General features: G+C 27.1%; 1 protein-coding gene across 2 annotated transcripts in view; it reads left to right on the forward strand.

The window, feature by feature from the left end:
• Sh (Potassium voltage-gated channel protein Shaker) overlaps positions 1-22364 on the forward strand; it is a 695621-nt gene that overhangs the window by 599926 nt on the left and 73331 nt on the right. For both annotated transcript variants that reach the window (XM_075301323.1, XM_075301324.1), the window contains exon 9: positions 10599-10728. In XM_075301323.1, the coding sequence (XP_075157438.1) occupies positions 10599-10728 (130 nt within the window). The remainder of the gene's footprint in view (positions 1-10598; positions 10729-22364) is intronic.

The following is a 22364-nucleotide window of genomic DNA, read 5'->3' on the forward strand; positions in this document are numbered from 1 at the left end:
TGAAAGAAAAAATTTTCAGGGTAAGGTCAACTTGACTTTAATAATTCAGAAAAAATCTTTAAATTTAATGAAATTTAAATTTCAAAAATGGAACATGTTTTTCAACACTTTATTTTAAAGATGTTGTTTACTGAAACATAGCTAGTTTCTACTGTAAGTCAAGTATGAATTTGAAAAAATAAATTGTTCGTTAACTCGTTTTAAGGGACGTTGATAGCATATGAAGAAAAAAACCTGAAAAAACGAAACATCAAAATTTGCTTCCTGGAAGTATGTATACAAAACCCAAATTTAAAAGAGAATTGTGTCATAAAAGTATCCTTGTATCCTCCGAGCCTTCTTTGGCTCGGAATCAATACCAAAATTGTTAAAGTAAAGACAAAATCTTTGGAACCGCGCATGCTTTGTTTTCAGTACAATGAATGCTTCCCCATTCTAAACTTAACTCAATGACAAAGGACCTCTGATTCTGGATGCTGTATTTACCTTAAAATGTCACCAGCATGACTGAGATCACCCCAAGATCAAAGTTTGTTGTTGTAAAAGTTATAGTGTCCAATGGACTCTGGAAGCCAACACTCCAACAATTGAATATTCGAAAGATTTTACAAATAAATCTTAACGTCATAACTAGAGTCTATTTCTTTTAAATACAGTGGCCAAACTGGAAAACAATCTGTGGAAAACACTCTTTTACAAGAATTTTTATCATCCGTAAATGATAAATTAAAAAAAAAAATTCCAAATAAGAGTTCAATTGATTAAATTTTCTTTTTTTTTTTATTAAAAAAAAATAAAATGTCAATTAAAAATAAATTTTTAATTGACGTTGGTGATTGATCTCTGTAATTTGAATTCAATTATTTAAAATTAATTAAATCTATTAGTTTCGTTAACGAAGACAAACATATTTCTTCTTTGAGGGATGTCCTTATTGGATATATTAACAGGATTAGTTTAATTAAACTAAATTTTAGTTCATGGAATTATTATGTTTTGAGAAAGTTTCCTTTACAATAATATATTTTTTTTTGCGTACGTTAGTTAAATTAATTAAAAAAGGTAACAAATTATACACGAATGGAGCATTAGGATTTCTTAAATTCGTATTTCACCCAATTGGATAATATATCCTTATTGGATATATTAACAGGATTAGTTTAATTAAACTAAATTTTAGTTCATGGAATTATTATGTTTTGAGAAAGTTTCCTTTACAATAATATATTTTTTTTTGCGTACGTTAGTTAAATTAATTAAAAAAGGTAAAAAATTATACACGAATGGAGCATTAGGATTTCTTAAATTGGTATTTCACCCAATATAGTTCAGAATTTCTAAAAATTTTTACATTTTAACACAAATCCGTCTCTCGTGAGCTTTGTATGATGCTAACGAAAGTTTTGCAAATTTTATTCCTTCAAACTACAAAGTATAATTTCACAATTGAAAAAAAAATACGTCTAATAAATGTTATTGAATTTGTTGAAACTATTTACTTATTTTTGTATTATAGACGTGAAATCGTCGTTTGTTATACAGTTTAATTAACATTTTCAAAAATTAACCTACAATTTTCTTAAATTAACCAAAATTGTTCTTCCTGATGGATTCACTTTTTTTGAGTGTATACGTTCCAGGTAATCTAAAATCTACAGTCCCGGTACTGACGAGAAGTAAAAAAACTCATCTCATTTGTGGACATTAATGAATTTACTTTCTTGATTTTTTTTTTTTTTGTAAAATTTATAAACAATGTTTCCAATAAAAAAAATAATTATATTTCCCTAATATATCTTTGAAGTCTTTAAAACTAAAAAAACAAACTCTATTGTGCTTTATAATCATCAATTTATCATTGTAACATACACTTTTATTATACAAAACAATAACGTATAGGGTAAATAATAAAAATATCCCAAGCAGAATTTTACTTAAATATATAAATACACATGAAATTTTATTTTATAAATAAAAAGTATTACTTTTGCTATACAAATCAAAATTTTATAAAATTAATAATTACATTGAAATTGATAATTAATATTTACGAAATTCCCCCCATTAATATGATCAACAAACAAAATTAAACGAAAACAAAAACAGGTGTTGTGCTATTCTCATCGGCGGTTTATTTTGCGGAGGCTGGTGCTGAAGTGTCATTCTTCAAATCAATTCCGGATGCATTTTGGTGGGCTGTTGTAACCATGACCACAGTGGGATATGGTGATATGAGGTATAGAAAAAATATTTCCAAAATTCATTGACACTTTAATTTGTTTTTTTTTTTTTTAAATTGAATATATTTTTGTAAGAAAAAAACAAAATAATCACACTCACAAAAAAACACCAATATACATACACATACTATATCCAAGAAAGAAAGCATTGTACATTTTATAAGATATATAATTTTGTTGTGCCAAATTTTTTTTTAATTTTTATGTTTTTTTTAATATTTCCTACATACTCAAAAACAACAATACAGATATCAAAAATATATATATTGTAAAAAACAAAATTTATATTGAGAGCATATACAAAAATTGTTTTAATTTAATACATATATATATATATAGCTCTAACAGTGATTAAATGCTCTTTAACATATAATTACTAATAATTATTGAATGTACATGCATACGTGTTTGTGTATCTGTGTACGTATTTGTGAGAAATATAAATGTGATCGACTAATAATAGTAATGTCCTGACAAAAGAAAACATATTAACATATATTGTAAAAAATATATATATATTTAACATTTATTAAAAAAAAATATCTCTATTAGTATCGTTAAATGTTGAATACATAAAAAAAAAAAATTTAAAAAAATAATAAAAAATAATTTTATTATTATATATTAACACTGGTCGATAAAATTAAAAGTTAAATCTCGAAAAGAAAAATCTATTATATAATAACAAAAATCTCACGATCATAGCGAAAACTTTGACTTTTTCATATTAAATTTTTTTCGAAATAGGAATTTTGAATATTACACAGAAAAACATTTCACGAAAATTTTTCCAATTAAAATCTTAATTGAGTTTTAAAAAATATTCAATTAAAAATTTAATTGAATCAACAAATTTTTTAATTGAAATAAAAATCAATCACGCAAATTAATAGTATCAATTAATTTTTTAATTGAATGTCAATTAATTTTTTAACTGATACTATCATTTCTGTGATTGAAGACATTTCAATTAAAAAATTAATTGGATCAATTAATTTCGTAATTGATTCAGAAAAAAATTTTTTTGTGTGTAGCAAAGTACACAGAAAAAATTTTACGAAAATTATTCCAATTAAAGTCTTAATTGAATTTTAAAAAATATCCAATTACAAATTTAATTGATGCAGCAAACTTTTTAACTGAAATAAAAATCAACCACAAAAATTAATATTATCAATTAACTTTTTAATTGGATCAATTAATTTTTTTAATTGACTTTCAATTAATTTTCTAATTGACTTTCAATTAATTTTTTAATTGATACATTTCAAGACATTTCAATTAAAACATTAATTGGATCAATTAATTTCATTATTGAATCAAAAAAATTGTGTGTAGCTTCCAAAACAAAATCCCGATAAATAGTGGCATTTTCTTGGACTCAAGGCTCAATCCCCATACCATAATAATACGTTCACACCACTTCTCATATATAAGAAGATTCAAACGCAAACGTATATGCACCCACATATACATATACAATTAAAATAACCAAAGGGTTGCAAAAATCGAGATTGCAAAAAGGGTTGCAAAAAGCGAGATTGCAAAAATTCAGGGCTGCGCAGTCGGAGTCTGAAGATTTTGCTGGAGTCGCAAATTTGCTACTTCCTACTTGAGGTTAAATTATTCTGATTGTGTCAAAATATCTATCATTTTTTGCCAGCCTGCAATTTTCTTACGATTTGTCAGAATTTGGGATCCCTAAAGAAATAGGCAAAATATGTTTCCTGTCTGTCCAGATTTTGATATAGATCTACATAAACTGATTTTTTAGCGTATAAAAGCCTCCACATTCATACGATTTGATTAAAATTTTGATCATTTAGACGTATTTTGCAGCTACAAAATTAAATTAGTCTGTTTTTGTAGATATCGACTAATTTTGCACATAGCATCCAATTAGATACTAGGAGTTTACTTCTTTAACTTCTTAAAGCCGATTTATAGATTTATGTCATAATTTAATTTGGCTCATATGTTCTTTAATTTGTAACAAATAGGGTTCTTTTAGACCCCTAACCGGATAAAGTTTGTCTGTTTGCAATTCCAATATTCCAAAAGTTTTTTCTTTCTGGTGCAATTCGGATTCTCAAAATGGAGTAGGTTCGGTTAGGTTAGGTGGCAGCCCGATGTATCAGGCTCACTTAGACTATTCAGTCCATTGTGATACCACATTGGTGAACTTTTCTCTTATCACTGAGTGCTGCCCAATTCCATGTTAAGCTCAGTGACAAGGGACCTTTTTATAGCCGAGTCCGAACGGCGTTCCAAATTGCACTGAAACCACTTTGAGAAGCTTTGAAACCCTCAGAAATGTCACCAGCATTACCGAGGTGGGATAATCCACCGCTGAAAAGCTTTTTGGTGTTCGGTCGAAGCAGGAATCGAACCCACGACCTTGTGTATGCAAGGTGGGCATGCTAACCATTGTACCACGGCGGCTCCCAACGGGTGTTGAAACGGTGGACACCCGTCCCATGACAAGCCCATGTTAAATTTACTACCCACCCAGCAAAAAAATTTGGAAGTTCAGTGTTTTGGATGTGAATTAAAGAATTTTGTGATATTTTGATTAATAAATAATTTAAAAAAAAAATTTATGGTTTTTAGTGGATTCTTACACTGGTAGAAAAGTTTCGTTATATTAATGAAATGTGTCATTAAAATTGAGCCAATGAAACAAATTCATTGATATAACTACATATTTCGTTATTATAACGAATTTTCTGTGATTCAACGAAACGTTTCATACTATTAATGAACATTTTCATTGTCTTAATGAAAATGTTTCGATGTATCAATGAAAAATTTTCGTTGGCTCAATTTTAATGAAATTTTCTTTGTGTGTACGCATCAAGTGAACTTCCTGAGTAGTTAAAATAAAGAACAATCTGAGAGGACACTTTTTAAAGTGCCTTTAAAGTTGTTCCTTTAGAAGTACTTCCAAATTTTTTGCTGCGTGCAAATGGGGTCTCACAAACGAAAAACAAATCCGTATCAAATATCAGGATGATATCTTCATTACATCGCTGATTTTTTTAAATAATGAAACCTTTCGGACGTCGTTAAATTGGATGTTCATCTTGATCAAGAGTATATCGTATACCGATATTTCTATGTTATGTGATGTGCATAAGCGTAGGAAGGCCTCTGGGGAGGGGGCTTAGACCCCCCCAGAAAAATTTTAGCCCCCCCCCCCCCAGAATTTGAAAACCTATTTACGATTTGACATTTTTATAAAAATTAAAGAAGTATATACTCGTACAACGCACAAAGTTCCACTAAAGACTTTCATGCTAAAGACTTTCATGCACAATCGAATTACTTGGGTTGTGGTAGAAGTCTGATATTTATGAAATAAAGCTGTGGTTGAACTTATGATTTAGTTGAAGAAAAAATAGTAATTGATATTAAAACTATTCTTTCATAAATTAATATCTTAAAAATGCTGCAAAAAAGCGTCGCCAAAAAAGAAGTGAAAATGTTCTTTTTGGGTCTGGAAGTGGTACAAAATTGGCGGAGAAGCGATGAATGTAATATGAACTTGTCATAGAACGAATGTCCACCGTTTCAACAACCGTTGCAATGAATTTGCATCACTTCTTAAGGTGTGATCTGAATTCAGTGTTTTGAATGTGAGTTAAAAATTTTGTGATATTTTCCCAAATAAATAATTTTTATACTTTTTTATGATTTTTAAACGTATGGAAGGGACCGTCCACCTTAACATGGGTTTGTCATTGACGGAGTAAACTTATATTTTAGGACGCGTCTTGGACTCACCCCAAAGGACACGTCCTGGGACAATTTAGCAGGAGCAACCCATAAACAGGTCCTCAGGAACCAGTCTCGGACAAACTCTTAGAAATCCCTTTCAATTTGGGCTCCTAATCGAACCCGAAATGATTTTTTTTTTAAATATGTCGAACAAAAGGTTATTCTGATAATTTTATTTCACAAAATGTGAAAATTGCAACTAACTGCAGCACAGGTCCAGATCTGTGATAGGTCCGTCAGTGGCAATTTGCACCAATTTCCCGTAGGGTACTTTTAGTTGCTTTATTATAAATTGATTCTCTAGTTTTTTTGATGTCTATTTTTTATTCAATTTTATGAAATAAAACATTAGTTGAACCTATAAGTTCAGTCTATAAAGTTTTAGCTAGGGGGGCTATAGCCCCCCGTAGGAAAATTGTCTAGCTACGCTAATGGTGATGTGTACCCCTATCCTACTCTGGTAGAAAAAATTCATTATATTAACGAAATATGTCGTTAAAATTGAGCTAACAAAACAAATTCCAAAATTTTATTAGTGAAAAACGAAACATTTCTTTCTATTAATGAACATTTTCACTGTTGTATGGAAACGTTTCGCAATATCAAAGAAAAATATCATTGACTCAATTCTAATGAAATTTTCTTTGTGTGTATGCTATAAAAATCGTCTAATCGACTATTGTATATTTTGAAAATCGTGATATTCGGCTTTTCAATTTTGTTAAAAGTCGATTATTCGATATTTCATAATAAACGTAATCGAATTTTAACAAAGAAATCGAAAATACGATTTAACTCGATTTTCATAATATTGAAAAGGAGATTTACAAACATACAAAGAAAAGTTCATTAAATTCACTAAAACATTTTCGTTAGGACGATTAGACGATTTTTATACCCTGTGGAACAGGGTATTATAAGTTAGTGCATATGAACACATTTTTATGTACAACCTACAGGTCGCACTTTTATTCCAATCAACCTCAAATTTGGCACAAATACGTATTTTGGGTCAGAACAGAACCATATTGATTTTGGAAAAGATCGGTTCAGTTTTAGATATAGCTCCCATAGTTTTGACCTACTTTGCTTAAAATTTTGCATAAGAAGAAAAATTAGTACTATAGTGAAGTGGGCCAAATTTTATTGAAATCGGTTCAGATTTAGATATAGCTCCCATATATATCTTTCGCCCCAAATGGACTAATATGGTCCCAGAAGCCAGAGTTTTACCCCAATTTGATTGAAATTTTTGCACTAGGAGTACAATTGGCAGTGTAGTCAAGTGTGCCAAATTTTATTGAAATCGGGTCTGATTTAGATATAGCTCCCATATATATCGTTCGCCCGATTTAGACTCATGTGACCACAGAGGCCAATCTTTTACTCCGCTTTACTTGAACTTTTGCACAGGAAGTAGAATTAACATTTCAACTGTATGTACCAAATTTGGTTGAAATCGGTTCCGATTTCGATATAGCTGTCATATATAGCTTTCGCCCGATTTACACTCCGATTTAGTTGAAATTTTGCACAGGGAGTAGAACTAGCATTGTAGCTATGCCTGCCAAATTCGGTAGAAATCGGTCCAGAATTAGATATAGCTCCCATATATATCTTTCGCCCGATATGCACTAATATGGACCCAGCAGCCAGAGTAATATACCGATTTGCTTGAAATTTTGTACAAACATAACACTTAGTCTTATAGTCAAGTGTGCACAATTTAATTGAAATCGGGTCAGATTTACATATACCTCCCATATATATCTTTCGCCCGATATGGACTTATATGGCCCCAGAAGCCAGATTTTTGGCCGAATTTGGTTGAAATTTTGCACTAGGAGTACAATTAGTAGTATAGTCAAGTGTGCAAAATTTGATTAAAATCGGTTCAGATTTAGATATAGCTCCCATATATATCTTTCGCCCGATATGGAGTAATATGGTCCTAAATGCCAGAGTTTTGACCCAATTTGGTTGAAATTTTGCACAGGGAGTAAATGTGGCATTGTAGCTATGCGTGGCAAATTTGGTTGAAATCGATTCAGATTTAGATATAGCTCCCATATATATCTTTCGCCCGATATGGACTAATATGGTCCTAGAAGCCAGAGTTTTGGCCCAATTTGTTTGAAATTTTGCACTAGGAGTACAATTAGCAGTGCAGTTAAGTGTAGAAATTTTGATAGAAATCGGTTCAGATTTGGATATAGCTCCCATATATAGATTTCGCCCGATTTACACTCATATGACCACAGAGGCCAATTTTTAACCCCGATTTAGTTGAAATTTTGCACAGGGGGCAGAATTAGCATTAGTAGCTATCCGTGCCAAATTTGGTTTAAATCGGTTCAGATTTAGATATAGCTCCCATATATATGTTTTTCTGATTTCGACAAAAATGGTCAAAATACAAACATTTTCCTTTTAAAATCGCCACTGCTTAGTCGAAAAGTTGTAAAAATGACTCTAATTTTCCTAAACTTCTAATACATGTATATCGAGCGATAAATCATCAATAAACTTTTGCGAAGTTTTTGCATCTCCGACTAGCAAAAAGGTGGAGACCTATGAAAAAACAAATTTTCCATGCCTAGTGCAATGTAAAAAAAATGAAAAATTCAAATCATGAAATTTAAAATTAAAAATTATTTGAAAAAAAGAAATACTTGAAAAGTGAATTTTCCATCAGTAGCTAAGGGTCACCAAAGGCTCGATATGTTTTTCCTCACATTGGTGGAAAGCCAATTTTCCATTAGACAAGAACGAATGGCTACTTGTTTCTAGTAAATCAAAGTCGTAGTGCAATGGTTAGCATGTCCGCTTTGCATATACAAGGTCGTGGGTTCGATTCCTGCTTCGACCGAATACCAAAAAGTTTTTCAGCGGTGGATTATCCCACCTCAGTAATGCTGGTGACATTTCTGAGGGTTTCAAAGCTTCTCTAAGTGGTTTCACTGCAATGTGGAACGCTGTTTGGACTCGGCTATAAAAAGGAGGTCCCTTGTTATTGAGCTTAACATGGAATCGGGCAGCACTCAGTGATAAGAGAGAAGTTTACCAATGTGGTATCACAGTGGAGTGAATAGTCTAAGTGAGCCTGATACATCGGGCTGCCACCTAACCTAACGTCCTAGCTGATAGTATTTCTTTTAATTTGTCTTTCTTTACCAGTAACAGATCCATTATGTGTATATAGGAAACATTTTACTTATATAAATTTTATCGACTAGTGTAATAATAAATATAAACATTATGTAAACATTTATTTATAATAAATATATACATATATGCATAAATAAAATTTTAAAATTTTTCTAACGTCAGTGTTGTATGAAAATAAATTAACATATAAAAAATTTGGTGGTGTTGTCTTTTGTTGTAAACATTAATAAAAAAAAAATAATTATTTTGATTTTCCTAATAATTATTATTTTAATTTAAAACAAAAACATTGTGTGGAAAATATCTGGCCGTTTCTGTAAAAAAATAAGCAAAGATTCTTCAATGTTGTCTGTTTCTTGTTTCTGTCTAAATCTATATACTACCAACAAAACTCAAATATTATATATAAATTTTGCTCTCTCTCTCTCTCATATGGCTATATTTGTCTATTTCTTAACTAGCTCAACTATAAACTTTAAATTAAATTTCCACAATCTTTTTTTTTGGTATTTTTTTCTTATTTGAACAAAATAATTTGGCATGTTTAGTTGATATAATTTATTAATAATAATTTTTGATTTTTGATTTTAATATTTTCATATTGTTTAGTTTTTTTTCTAAATCATTTTTATCATTTCATTTATTTAATCAAAACTACAACAAACATGAAGTTACGCCCTCCCGCCCCAAAAAAAATATCACCATATTTCCTTTGAAAATTTCTAAAATGGTTATATTAGCCATAACCAAATGCCTTTAGAATAACTTTCAAACAAAAAAAAAAAATGAATTTTTCAATTTATCTACCTATATCCTTTATTCTTATACTATTCTCCTCTATCTCTTTCTTTTGCATACAATCGATACAAAAATTGTAACGAACTCAAGACACAGCCTACTACAGTCATTTGAATATTTTAGCCTAAGGATGCCTAGCCAAATGAAATGCAATGAAGATTGACAACAACTTTACTATTAAAGTTTTTCTGCTTGGGATTTTTTTTTCTTTTGTAACAAATAAAATTAATCAATATATAACATAAAAGCTTTTATACAATTGTAGGTGATTACATTCCTATTGAAAAAAAAAAAAATAAAATACACTAAGCTAACTATTAAAACACTAAAATGAAATACATGATTTTTTTCCACTAACACAATCACTTAGCAAAAAATAAAAAAAAAATCTATATACAGCCTTTTATAAATCTTAATAAATTTCCCATTCCCATTAAGATCCTAATCCTATTCCTTAAAAAATAAATAATGAAAATAAAAACCATGAAAGGCCTATGATCTATTTTTTTTTCTAAATTACATAAATAATACATTTGTTTTATTAAAAAAAAATTATGCTATTCACTGCCAAACGCTGTTTTTATATACAACAACATCAAATTTGAAATTTTCTAGGCGTTGTACTCTTCTCATCGGCGGTTTATTTTGCGGAAGCTGGAAGCGAAAATTCCTTCTTCAAGTCCATACCCGATGCATTTTGGTGGGCTGTTGTCACCATGACAACCGTTGGATATGGTGACATGACGTATGCAAAAACTTTAATTCTTTAATTTCTGTTCTTTTCTTAACTCTATCTTTCTCTAAATAGATTACAAAATGTTTTTTTTTTTTTTGGTTTTGTTTATAATTTTAACTTTTTTATGTTTTTTTTTTTATATAATTTCTATTTTCTATATATTTTTTAGAAAAAGTTATTCGTTATTATATTTATTTACAAAAAGGGGAAAATAACCTAGTTACAAACTTTCAACTTGAAAAACACTTTTTTACATCGTTTTAAAAGGCATTGGAATTAATTAAAAAAAATTAAATAGCTCCAAAAACATTTATTTGGTTTTTTTTGTAATAATATCTGGATTAATTATTTTGGATTTCTTTAAAATAATTTAAAAATTTTAGTTTTATGGTTTTTGTTTTTTTTTTTTTTTCTTTTTTGTCTGAAGTCTATCGGCATGAATGTCCACAATAAAACTAACCTAGTTAAAATTTGTCAAAACTATAGAAACAGTTTTTTTTAAAGGACATTGGAATTAATTGAAAAAATATTAAAATAGCTCCAAGAAAATGTATTTATTTTTTTATTTTATTTTTAATAATTTCTTAATGATCTTAAATATTTTGGAACTCTTTTACATCATTTTGTTGATCAAATGTTTTAAAAAAGTTAATATGTTAACAAATATTAGTTTTGTTGTTTTTTGTCTTTATTTGTCTGAAGTCTATCGGCATAAACGTCCACAATAAAAATAGCCTAGCTAAAAATTTTTCAAAACTGTAGAAACACTTTTTTTAAAAAGGGCATTAGAATTAATTGAAAAAATATTAAAATAGCTCCAAGAAAATTTATTTATTTTTTTATTTTATTTTTAATAATTTCTTGATGATCTTAATAATTTAATAACTCTTTTACATTATTTTGTTTATCAATTTTTTTTAAATAGTTTACATATTTACAAATATTAATTTTATTGTTTTTTTGTCTGAAGTCTATCGGCATAATATAAACGTCCACAAATCTTAATAAAGATTGTTCTATTTTCCAAATTTTATCTACTAAATCTATTTAGACATTACCGAAAGTCTATAAATGACAACGAAATTAGAGCTAACAGAAAATTTTGAAATTCTAAATATTTTCAAAATTAAGAAATTAGTTGGTTGTGATTTTAAGAAGTTTAGACATCTTCCTTTGAAGGCTACCGCTATGTGTGTCTACTGCATAATTTTTTTATATAAAATTGTGCTTTTCAGATACACACATACAGTAATAAAAATATAACCTATGTTGTTCAATTAAAAATTTTGCGTGAGTTAAAAAAATATTCAATAAAAGAATTTGAATGATTCAACAAATTTTTTTAATTAAACAAAAAAAAAATACATATACACTAAAACTAATTGTGTCAATTATTTTTTTAACTGATGTTGTTGATCGATACTCATTTAATTTCTATGAAAATCGGTTCATATTTCGATATCTGCAAAAATAATATAATTTAGAATTACTTTTATGCACGCCAACTTTAGTTGAAATCGCTTCAGTTTAAGATATAACTCCCATATATCTTTCGCACGATTTACACTCTCATGACCATAGAGGTCAAAATTTCATATTTATTTAACTAAGAGTACAATTAACATCCCAGTTACAGGTGCCACACTTGATCCAAATAATATTAAAAAACATATTTATATAGTAATAAATAATCGTAGTTTGAAAAAGTTTTTAACATTTTCAAATTTTGATTAAAATCTATTTAGCATAAAATTTGCTATAAAACCCCAAATTTTACGCTTAATCATAACAAGACTTAGCTCCGATTGAGTTTAAGTTTTTCGTAATGATTAAAATTTATGTGTGCTGATTACATAAGCTTACATCGATTCATACATCTTCCGCTTGCTGTGTTTTTAATTTTTTGCACAAAGAATATCAAATAAAACTTAATTGAATTAATTTCGTAATTGACAAACAGTCTTCTTATGTTCTCAACTATTTGCCATTAGAAGCATTTAAGAATATTTTAATAAATTATTATATTTTTTATAAATTCACTTATACAAATTGCTTCCAATTAAGAAAATGAATGGTCTCTTTCACTATTTCAAACGAAAACGTTCGTTGGTATTTCAAACGAAAGAAATCTGATTTTAGTTCTTCTATTTCGAAAGAATTTGCTGTCGAGTAGGAGTCGAACGTATGCAATATGTGTCAACAAATACCTAAAAACATTATCATTTTTTACAATCCATGTTCCAATCCAGACGAACCCATTATTTCGAATGCGTTTCGTTCGATTTACAGTAGCAGGGCATTGGTGTTGTTCCCAACATGGGTGGCGAATCAGTAACATATCCAATATTAGCACTACGTATACGCATAATAGTACAATCGTTATGAACCCTAGCGTAGAAATTAGGGATTGTAATTACAATTGCCACTCATGACAGAAGTAATCTACCAAAATTTGAAGAAAATTTAACGAAAAATTTACCAACTTTAAAGTGTCAAAGCTTGGATTTTTTCTTCAAAATAAATTTTCACAAAATTTTATTCATATAGAAAATTTTAACAAAATTTTATTCCTACAGAAAATTTTAACAAAATTTTATTTCTGTATAAAATTTTATCAAAATTTTATTTCTGTATAAAATTTTGTCAAAATTTTATTTCTATAGAAAATTTTATCAAAATGTTATTTCTATAGAAAATTTTATCAAAATTTTATTTCTATAGAAAATTTTGTCAAAATTATATTTCTGTAGAAAATTTTGACATAATTTTATTTCTGTAGAAAATTTTGTCAACATTTTATTTCTATAGAAAATTTTGTCAAAATTTAGTTCTATAGGAAATTTTAACAAAATTTTATTCCTACAGAAAATTTTAACAAAATTTTATTTCTGTATAAAATTTTATCAAAATTTTATTTCTGTATAAAATTTTGTCAAAATTTTATTTCTATAGAAAATTTTATCAAAATGTTATTTCTATAGAAAATTTTATCAAAATTTTATTTCTATAGAAAATTTTGTCAAAATTATATTTCTGTAGAAAATTTTGACATAATTTTATTTCTATAGAAAATTTTGTGAAAATTTTATTTCTATAGAAAATTTTGTCAAAATTTTATTTCTATAGAAAATTTTGTGAAAATTTTATTTCTATAGAAAGTTTTATCAAAATTTTATTTCTATAGAAAATTTTGTCAAAATTTTATTTCTATAGAAAATTTTGTCAAAATTTTATTTCTATAGAAAATTTTGTCAAAAGTTTATTTCTATAGAAAATTTTGAAACAAATTTATTCCTATAGAAAATTTTATCAAAATTTTATTTCTAAAGAAAATTTTGTCAACATTTTATTTCTCTAGAAAATTTTGTCAAAAGTTTATTTCTAAAGAAAATTTTGTCAAAATTTTATTTCTATAGAAAATTTTGTAAAAATTTTATTTCCATTGAAAATTTTGTCAAAATTTTATTTCTATAGAAAATTTTGTCAACATTTTATTTCTGTAGAAAATTTTGTCAAAATTTTATTTCTATAGACAGTTTTATCAAAATTGTATTTCTATAAAAAATTTTGTCAAAAGTTTATTTCTAAAGAAAATGTTGTCAAAAGAAAATTGTTTCAAAAGAAAATTTTGTCAAAATTTTATTTCTAAAGAAAATGTTGTCAAAATTTTATTTCTAAGGAAAATTTTGTCAAAATTTTATTCCTATAGAAAATTGTGTTAAAATTTTATTTCTATAGAAAATTTTGTCAAACGTTTATTTCTATTGAAAATTTTGACAAAACTTTATCCCTATAGAAAATTTTAACAAAATTTTATTCCTACAGAAAATTTTGTCAAAATTTTATTTCTGTATAAAATTTTGTTAAAATTTTATTTCTATAGAAAATTTTATCAAAATTTTATTTCTATAGAAAATTTTATCAAAATTTTATTTCTATACAACATTTTGTCAAAATTTCATTTCTGTAGAAAATTTTGTAAAAATTTTATATCTATAGAAAATTTTGACAAAAGTTTATTTCTATTGAAAATTTTGACAAAATTTTTTTTCTCTAGAAAATGTTGTCAAAATTTTATTTCTATAGAAAATTTTGACAAAATTTTATTTCTATAGAAAATTTTGTCAAAAGTTTATTTCTATAGAAAATTTTGACACAATTTTATTCCTATAGCAAATTTTGTCAAAATTTTATTTCTAAAGAAAATTTTGTCAACATTTTATTTCTCTAGAAAATTTTGTCAAAAGTTTATTCCTAAAGAAAATTTTATCAAAATTTTATTCGTACAGAAACTTGTGTTTAAATTTTATTTCTATAGAAAATTTTGTCAAACGTTTATTTCTATTGAAAATTTTGACAAAATTTTATTCCTATAGAAAATTTTAACAAAATTTTATTCCTACAGAAAACTTTGTCAAAATTTTATTTCTGTATAAAATTTTGTCAGAAATGTATTTCTTTAGAAAATTTCGTCAAAATTTTATTTCTGTAGAAAATTTTGTAAAAATTTTATATGTATAGAAAATTTTGTCAAATTCTATTTCTATAGAAAATTTTGTCAAAATTTGATTTCTATAGAAAATTTTGTCAAAATTTTATTTGTATAGAAAATTTTGTCAAAATATTGTTTCTATAGAAAATTTTGTCAAAATTTTATTTATATAGAAAATTTTGTTAAAATTTTATTTCTATTGAAAATTTTGTCGAAATTTAATTCTCTAGAAAATTTTGTCAAAATTTGATTTCTCTAGAAAATTTTGTCAAATTTTATTTCTCTAGAAAATTTTGTCAAAATTTTATTACTCTAGAAAATTTTGTCAAATTTTTTTTTCTGTATAAAAATTTTTTAAAATTTTATTTCTGTATAAAATTTTGTCAAAATTTTATTTCTATAGAAAATTTTATCAAAATTTTATTTCTATAGAATATTTTATCAAAATTTTATTTCTATAGAAAATTTTGTCAAATTTTATTTCTCTAGAAAATTTTGTCAAAATTCTATTTCTCTAGAAAATTTTGTCAACATTTTATTTCTATGGAAATTTTTGTCAAAATTTTATTTCTATGGCAATTTCTGTCAAAATTTAGATCTATAGGAAATTTTGTTAAAATTTTATTTCTATAGAAAATGTTGTCAAAATTTTAATTCTATAGAAAATTTAGTCAAAAGTTTATTTCTCTAGAAAATTTTGTCAAAATTTAATTTCTAAAGAAAATTTTGTCAAGAATTTCTATAGAACATTTGGTCAAAATTTTATTTCAATAGAAAATTTTGTCAAAATTTTATTTCTCTAGAAAATTTTGTGAAAATTGTATTTTTCTAGAAAATTTTGTCAAAATTTTATTTCTATGGAAAATTTTGTCAAATTTTTGTCAAAATTTTATTTCTATAGAAAATTTTGTGAAAATTTTATTCCTATAGAAAATTTTGTCAAAATTTTATTTCTAAAGAAAATTTTGTCAAAATTTTATTTCTAAAGAAAGTTTTGTCAAAATTTTATTTCTAAAAAAAATTTGTCAAAATTTTATTCCTATAGAAACTTAAAATTTTATTCCTATAGAAAATTTTGTCAAAATTTTATTTCTATGGAAACTATTGTCAAAATTTTATTTCTATGGAAATTTTTGTCAAAATTTAGTTCTGTAGGAAATTTTGTCAAAATTTTATTTATATAGAAAATTTTGTTAAAATTTTATTTCTATAGAAAATTTAGCCAGTTTATATCTCTAGAAAATTTTGTCAAAATTTAATTTCTATGGAAAATTTTGTCAAAATATTATTTCTATAGAAAATGTTATGAAGATTTAATTTCTATAGAAAATTTTTTCAAAATTGTATTCATGTAGAAAATTTTGTCAATATTTTATTTCTGAAGATAATTTTAACAAAATTTTATTTCTATAGAAAATTTTGTGCAAACTTTATACCCACAGAAATTTTTTTTAAAATTTTATACCTACAGAACATTTGGTCAAAATTTTATATCTATGGAAAATTTTGGCAAAATTTTATTTCTTTAGAAAATATATAAAAAATCTTAATTTAAAAAATCGAAAAGGCATGTTTTTTCCTAATTTGAACAAAAAAAAAGTATTTTGTTAAGATTTTATTTCTATAGAAAATTTTGTCAAAATTTTATTGTCTATAGAAATTTTTTTCAAAATTTTATTTATATAAAAAATTTTGTCAACAGTTACTTCTATAGAAAATTTTATTTAAATGGAAGATTTGTTTGAAATTTTATTTCCATAGAAATTTTTTGCAAATTTTAGGTAGTTACCGTTGAAAATTTGTAAAAATGTCACACGCCATTAAAGGTCGCACCATCTTTTTAAAAATGTGGCACAAAAAATTTACACACTTTTTTCATAACGAAAAAGCAATGTATAAACACATTTATACAGTGATGCCAACTCTCGAAGAGCAAAAAGCACCAAAAATATATTATACATTTTAAGATACCACCTTCCACAACAAAAACTACTAAAGCCAGTTAAAATTCAATGCTCTACTAAAACAAAATAAACTTCCAGCTTTTGTGTATTAATTTCACGCTGTTTAAATTTTTTTCCCAACCTCTATTTTCTGAACCATAATGATATCTAATACGAAATTTGTATAAATAGTTCTTATTGATAAGAAACTTAATTGGAACAAATTGCATGACAAAACCTGGAATGGTTCAAAAGTTATTGAAAATTCAATATTTTGCGTTTTGCAAATTCGTAAACCAAAATATGGGAGTATGAACCTCTATTGTAATGTCCTTCAAATTTCACAATATTTTTTCAGACGAGAAAAACATTTTTTCGACATTAAATTTGAAAATATTACTATTTGGAGGGAGCCTATTTCTTATTTCAGTTATGAGTGCTATGTGAATTTAATACACACGTTTAAGTGACAGCCTTTTCCACGTTCAGAAATTCGTTATTCGTCCCTTGACATTTCTAAAGAATACCCTAAAATACCAATATCAATATCAAAGGATCAATAGCACCTTCATAAGAATCAAATTCTCTATTTGGCAATATAGTTGAGTTTCTTAAGCTTTTGAAAGTCTAATCCGAATTTTTGTGTGAGAAGATATCGTCAATTAAACTTAATACTGTTCAACTTGGAAAAAGCACTGAAAGCATTAAATGGAAATGCCAGAAAGCACCAAGTTGGTGCTTTTTTTGAAAAGGCCCTAAAAAGGCAATTTGGCGCTTTTTGGAAATCAAAAAACACAAAATTTGGTGCTAAAAGCACCAAATTGGCACCACTGCATTTATATCAGTGTTTTATATAGCATAGTGAAATAACTCTTTTTTTTAATTTAGATGTTAATTAACCTAACAATAATTTTATCTAAATTAAGTTGAAAATAATTCTTCGAAATATAATATTCAAAGGATTAGTCCGATTTATCTGCCATAGAAAATTTACCATGCATACTTTTAGGCGGTACAAGTAGATAATAAAAAAAAATGCTCACAAATATAATATTCGACTGAAATCGATTATTATTATTCGACTGAAATCGATTATTTGTTAAGAATCCAATCATACCTGCTATATTAATGATATTATTTGGGATCGAAATTTAAAAAATCTTATTAAAAAGTGGAACAGTATAACACAAAAATTGACGCAAAAAAACTAAATTGTACAACAAAAAGGTGGTACAAAAGTATCACTGCAAATTTGCAACTAAAGTGGCGCAATTATAACGTTGGTGTTAGGCATGATCGACTCGTTTAGTTTTAGATTTAAAATTAGTTAAATTCTGTAATATAAATAATATTAATTATTTGCTTATTATTTTATTTATTTATTATTTTATTCCTTTTGGAGCTAATTAAATTTTTAATTTTGCGGGCTTTAATGTCCAAACAAAAAATATACGAAGGATATTAGAAATATTTTTTTATTAAAAGTATTCCATTTTATGTTCAAAAGAAATATAAGAAAAAGAAATATACGAAGGATATTAGAAATATTTTTTTATTAAAAGTATTCCATTTTATGTTCAAACGTTTTTGAAAGCTAATTCAATAGCTTTCAAAAAATAAAAAATATAAAATAAAATAAGGAGTTTAACAACAAAATTTTAACAACATTAATTTTTCGTAGAACTTTTTTTATTAAAAGTATTCCATTTTATGTTCAAAAGAAATATAAGAAAAAGAAATATACGAAGGATATTAGAAATATTTTTTTTATTAAAAGTATTCCATTTTATGTTCAAACGTTTTTGAAAGCTAATTCAATAGCTTTGAAAAAATAAAAAATATAAAATAAAATAAGGAGTTTAGCAACAAAATTTTAACAACATTAATTTTTCGTAGAACTTTTTTTATACCCTGTTTTTTAAGTAAAATATCTTTTACCTTAAAAAACTCAAACTTATTGGAAAAATTTATAGTTTCGTCAAGGTTATTTTCCCTTTTGTTTTTTTTTTTGTTCTTCTTATTTACGTTTTTGATTTATTATATAATTTTAACACCTGAAAACTTTGTGATATATAACTTTATGTGTTTTTGTCTTAATCTGAAACAAATATCTTTATACTTTCATATATAATTTGCACTTGTTTAAAATCATTTTCTATTAAACCCTCATGAAAAAAAGAAAAAAACAACAAATGATTTTCCAAACAAATCAAGCGACATTTCTCATCTCATCATAAACATCAAAATCCCTACATTAAACATCTCCAAATTATTCATTATCATAATGTTTGAAATCAAAACGAAAACAAACAAAGAAAACTAAGTCTAACCTAAGTCTGGCGCACTCTAATCACTCCCCCTCCCCCCCAACAAAAAAATAATGAAACACAAATCTCTACGTACAACTTTCGCGTTTAGTCCCAACGTTTTTTTTTTCAATGATTTTTTTTGTGCACCTTTATTCTTATATATTTTCATAAATGCAATTTTGTTTTTGATTTTTGTTATACATATATTTTTTGAATTTATATTAAATATATTTTTTTATTAATTTGTTTCATCGCTTTTTTACTTCCATGCCACTAAAGTGTTTTCTCTTGCTCTCTCTCTCTCATGCTTTATAAAAAAAATGAAAAGCCTGTTGCATGTTTTTGCATTCCTATTTTTCATCATAAGCTTTAACTACCTCTCTAAGCTTTCTACTATCAAGCAATTTTCGTTTCAGAACGAAAATAATTTCTCTTTCCATTTCATCTAAAAAAAGTCTTATGTATATAACAGTTTTTTTTCTTTTATTTTATATAATTTTCAGCATGGTTTTTGTTTTTACGTATATTGCAAATATTCTAACACTCATTAAAACAATTTTCAAGTCAAAAAAAATGATAGCAGCTCTACTAATTGGTTTTTACCATTCGTTCATGTCATGTACAACCGCCACCACCACCACCATTTTCATCTGCATCATCAGTTTGCCACTTGCATTTGTTAATCACCAACATCACCAACAGAAAAATGAAGACGGCTCCCTTTTCCATATTTTTGCTCAAGTCCTTCTTTCGCATCGATTTCTTCTATGTCATTAAATTTTATTTTTCATTTTTTTTTTTACAATATCATCCATACATATGCAAAGAAATTTGGTCATTTTATAAACAGGGTTTACAATAAAAAGGGTCAATGGCTATTTTTAAATAATCGACTTATTAAAAAAAAAAAACAAGTTTAGGATTTCTAACTCGTTTAAACCAATTTTCAAATTCGATTAAACCATCTTTAAACGCTGTAAAATGCCATATGTCTACATTGCGTACTTCCATTTTCGTACTCAAATCTGCTGTTTCTGCGAAATTGTATATCTATTCAGATTCATATATTTATGATCTAAGTCAGAAATTAACTAAAATCGAAACCAAATTTCGATTTTCGTAAACCAAAATCGATTACCATATACTTTTCAAAATAAGCTTGAATCGTCTAATCAACTTTGTTTTTAAGATCAAAAAATTCGAAATTTCTGTTTTAAAGAATAAAATTAGATTTTCAGATAGAGAGGGGAAATGTATGCCGACGAAACATAGTACATCTCATGTATATGCCATGTATCCAAACCAAGGATAAATAGCATTTTTGAAATGGTACGGAATCTGTTTCGAAAACGTACTTTTTTCAGTTAAATAGTCCTTTTTTCATATTATCACAATTTTAATGCGAGCTAATTGGACGAAGGCCTTTTCCTATTTGCCTATTAAAGAGATCCGCCATAATTAAATGATTAACATGTTTGCTTGCCATGCAGATTATTATGGTTAAATTCAGTTATTTCCCTAAATAAATCTGAAATTTATAAACCTGCTCAAGTGAGCCAATGTTTCCCTCGAGTATAACGTTTGAGAAAGACCTTAGAAGGAAACTAACTAATGCTGGATTCTTTCCCTTATACCAAAATCTTACTGATACGAAATTTCATGAAGACTGGAACCGAAATCGTATCGGTAACAGGTTGGCTGATAAGTTCCCGGTCTAACAAAGAAACACATTTTTTCTGGTCAAAATTCGTTTTTATTATTCAACATAGTTCCCTTCAAGAGCGATACAACGATTATAACGAACTTCCAATTTTTTGATACCATTGTGGTAGTACTCCTTCGGTTTTTGCCTCAAAATAGGCCTCAGTTTCGGCGATCACATCTTCATTGCAGCAAATTTTTTTTCCCTGCGAGCATCCTTTTGAGGTCTGAGAACAAGAAAAAGTCGATGGGGGCCAGATCTCGAGAATACGGTGGGTGGGGAAGCAATTCGAAGCCCAATTCATGAATTTTTGCCATCGTTCTCAATAACTTTTGGCACGGTGCGTTGTCTTGGTGGAACAACGCTATGGGGCCGTTTTGCCGCGATTTCGACCTTCAAACGCTCCAATAACGCCATATAATAGTCACTGTTGATGGTTTTTCCCTTCTGAAGATAATCGATAAAAATTATTCCATGCGCATCCCAAAAAAACAGAGGCCATTACTTTGCCAGCGGACTTTTGAGTATTTCCACGCTTCGGTTCACCGGTTGCTGTCTACTCAGCCGACTGTCGATTGGACTCAGTAGTATAGTGATGGAGCCATGTTTCATCCATTGTCACATATCGACGGAAAAACTCGGGTGTATTACGAGTTAACAGCTGCAAACACCGCTCAGAATCATCAACACGTTGTTGTTTTTGGTCAAATGTGAGCTCGCGCGATACCCATTTTGCACAGAGCTTCCGCATATTCAAATATTGATGAATGATATGACCAACACGTTCCTTTGATATCTTTAAGGCCTCTGCTATCTCGATCAACTTCATTTTACGGTCATTCAAAATCATTTTGTGGATTTTTTGATGTTTTCGTGGGTAACCACCTCATTCGGGCGTCCACTGCGTTCACCGTCCTCCGTGCTCATTTCACCACGCTTGAATTTTGCATACTAATCAATTATTGTTGATTTCCCTGGGGCAGAGTCCGGAAACTCATTATCAAGCCAAGTTTTTGCTTCCACCGTATTTTTTCCCTTCAGAAAACAACATTTTATCAAAACACGAAATTCCTTTTTTTCCATTTTTTTTTCACAATAACAAACGTTGCTTCACAAAAGACGCTCTATCTCATAAACTAATTGACTTACAGACGTCAAATTTTGACACGAATCATTTAAAGGTTGGTAATATATTAAAA

The sequence above is a fragment of the Haematobia irritans genome, chromosome 3, assembly GCF_050003625.1.
Source record: "Haematobia irritans isolate KBUSLIRL chromosome 3, ASM5000362v1, whole genome shotgun sequence".
In the NCBI taxonomy this organism is placed as follows: Eukaryota; Metazoa; Arthropoda; class Insecta; order Diptera; family Muscidae; genus Haematobia; species Haematobia irritans.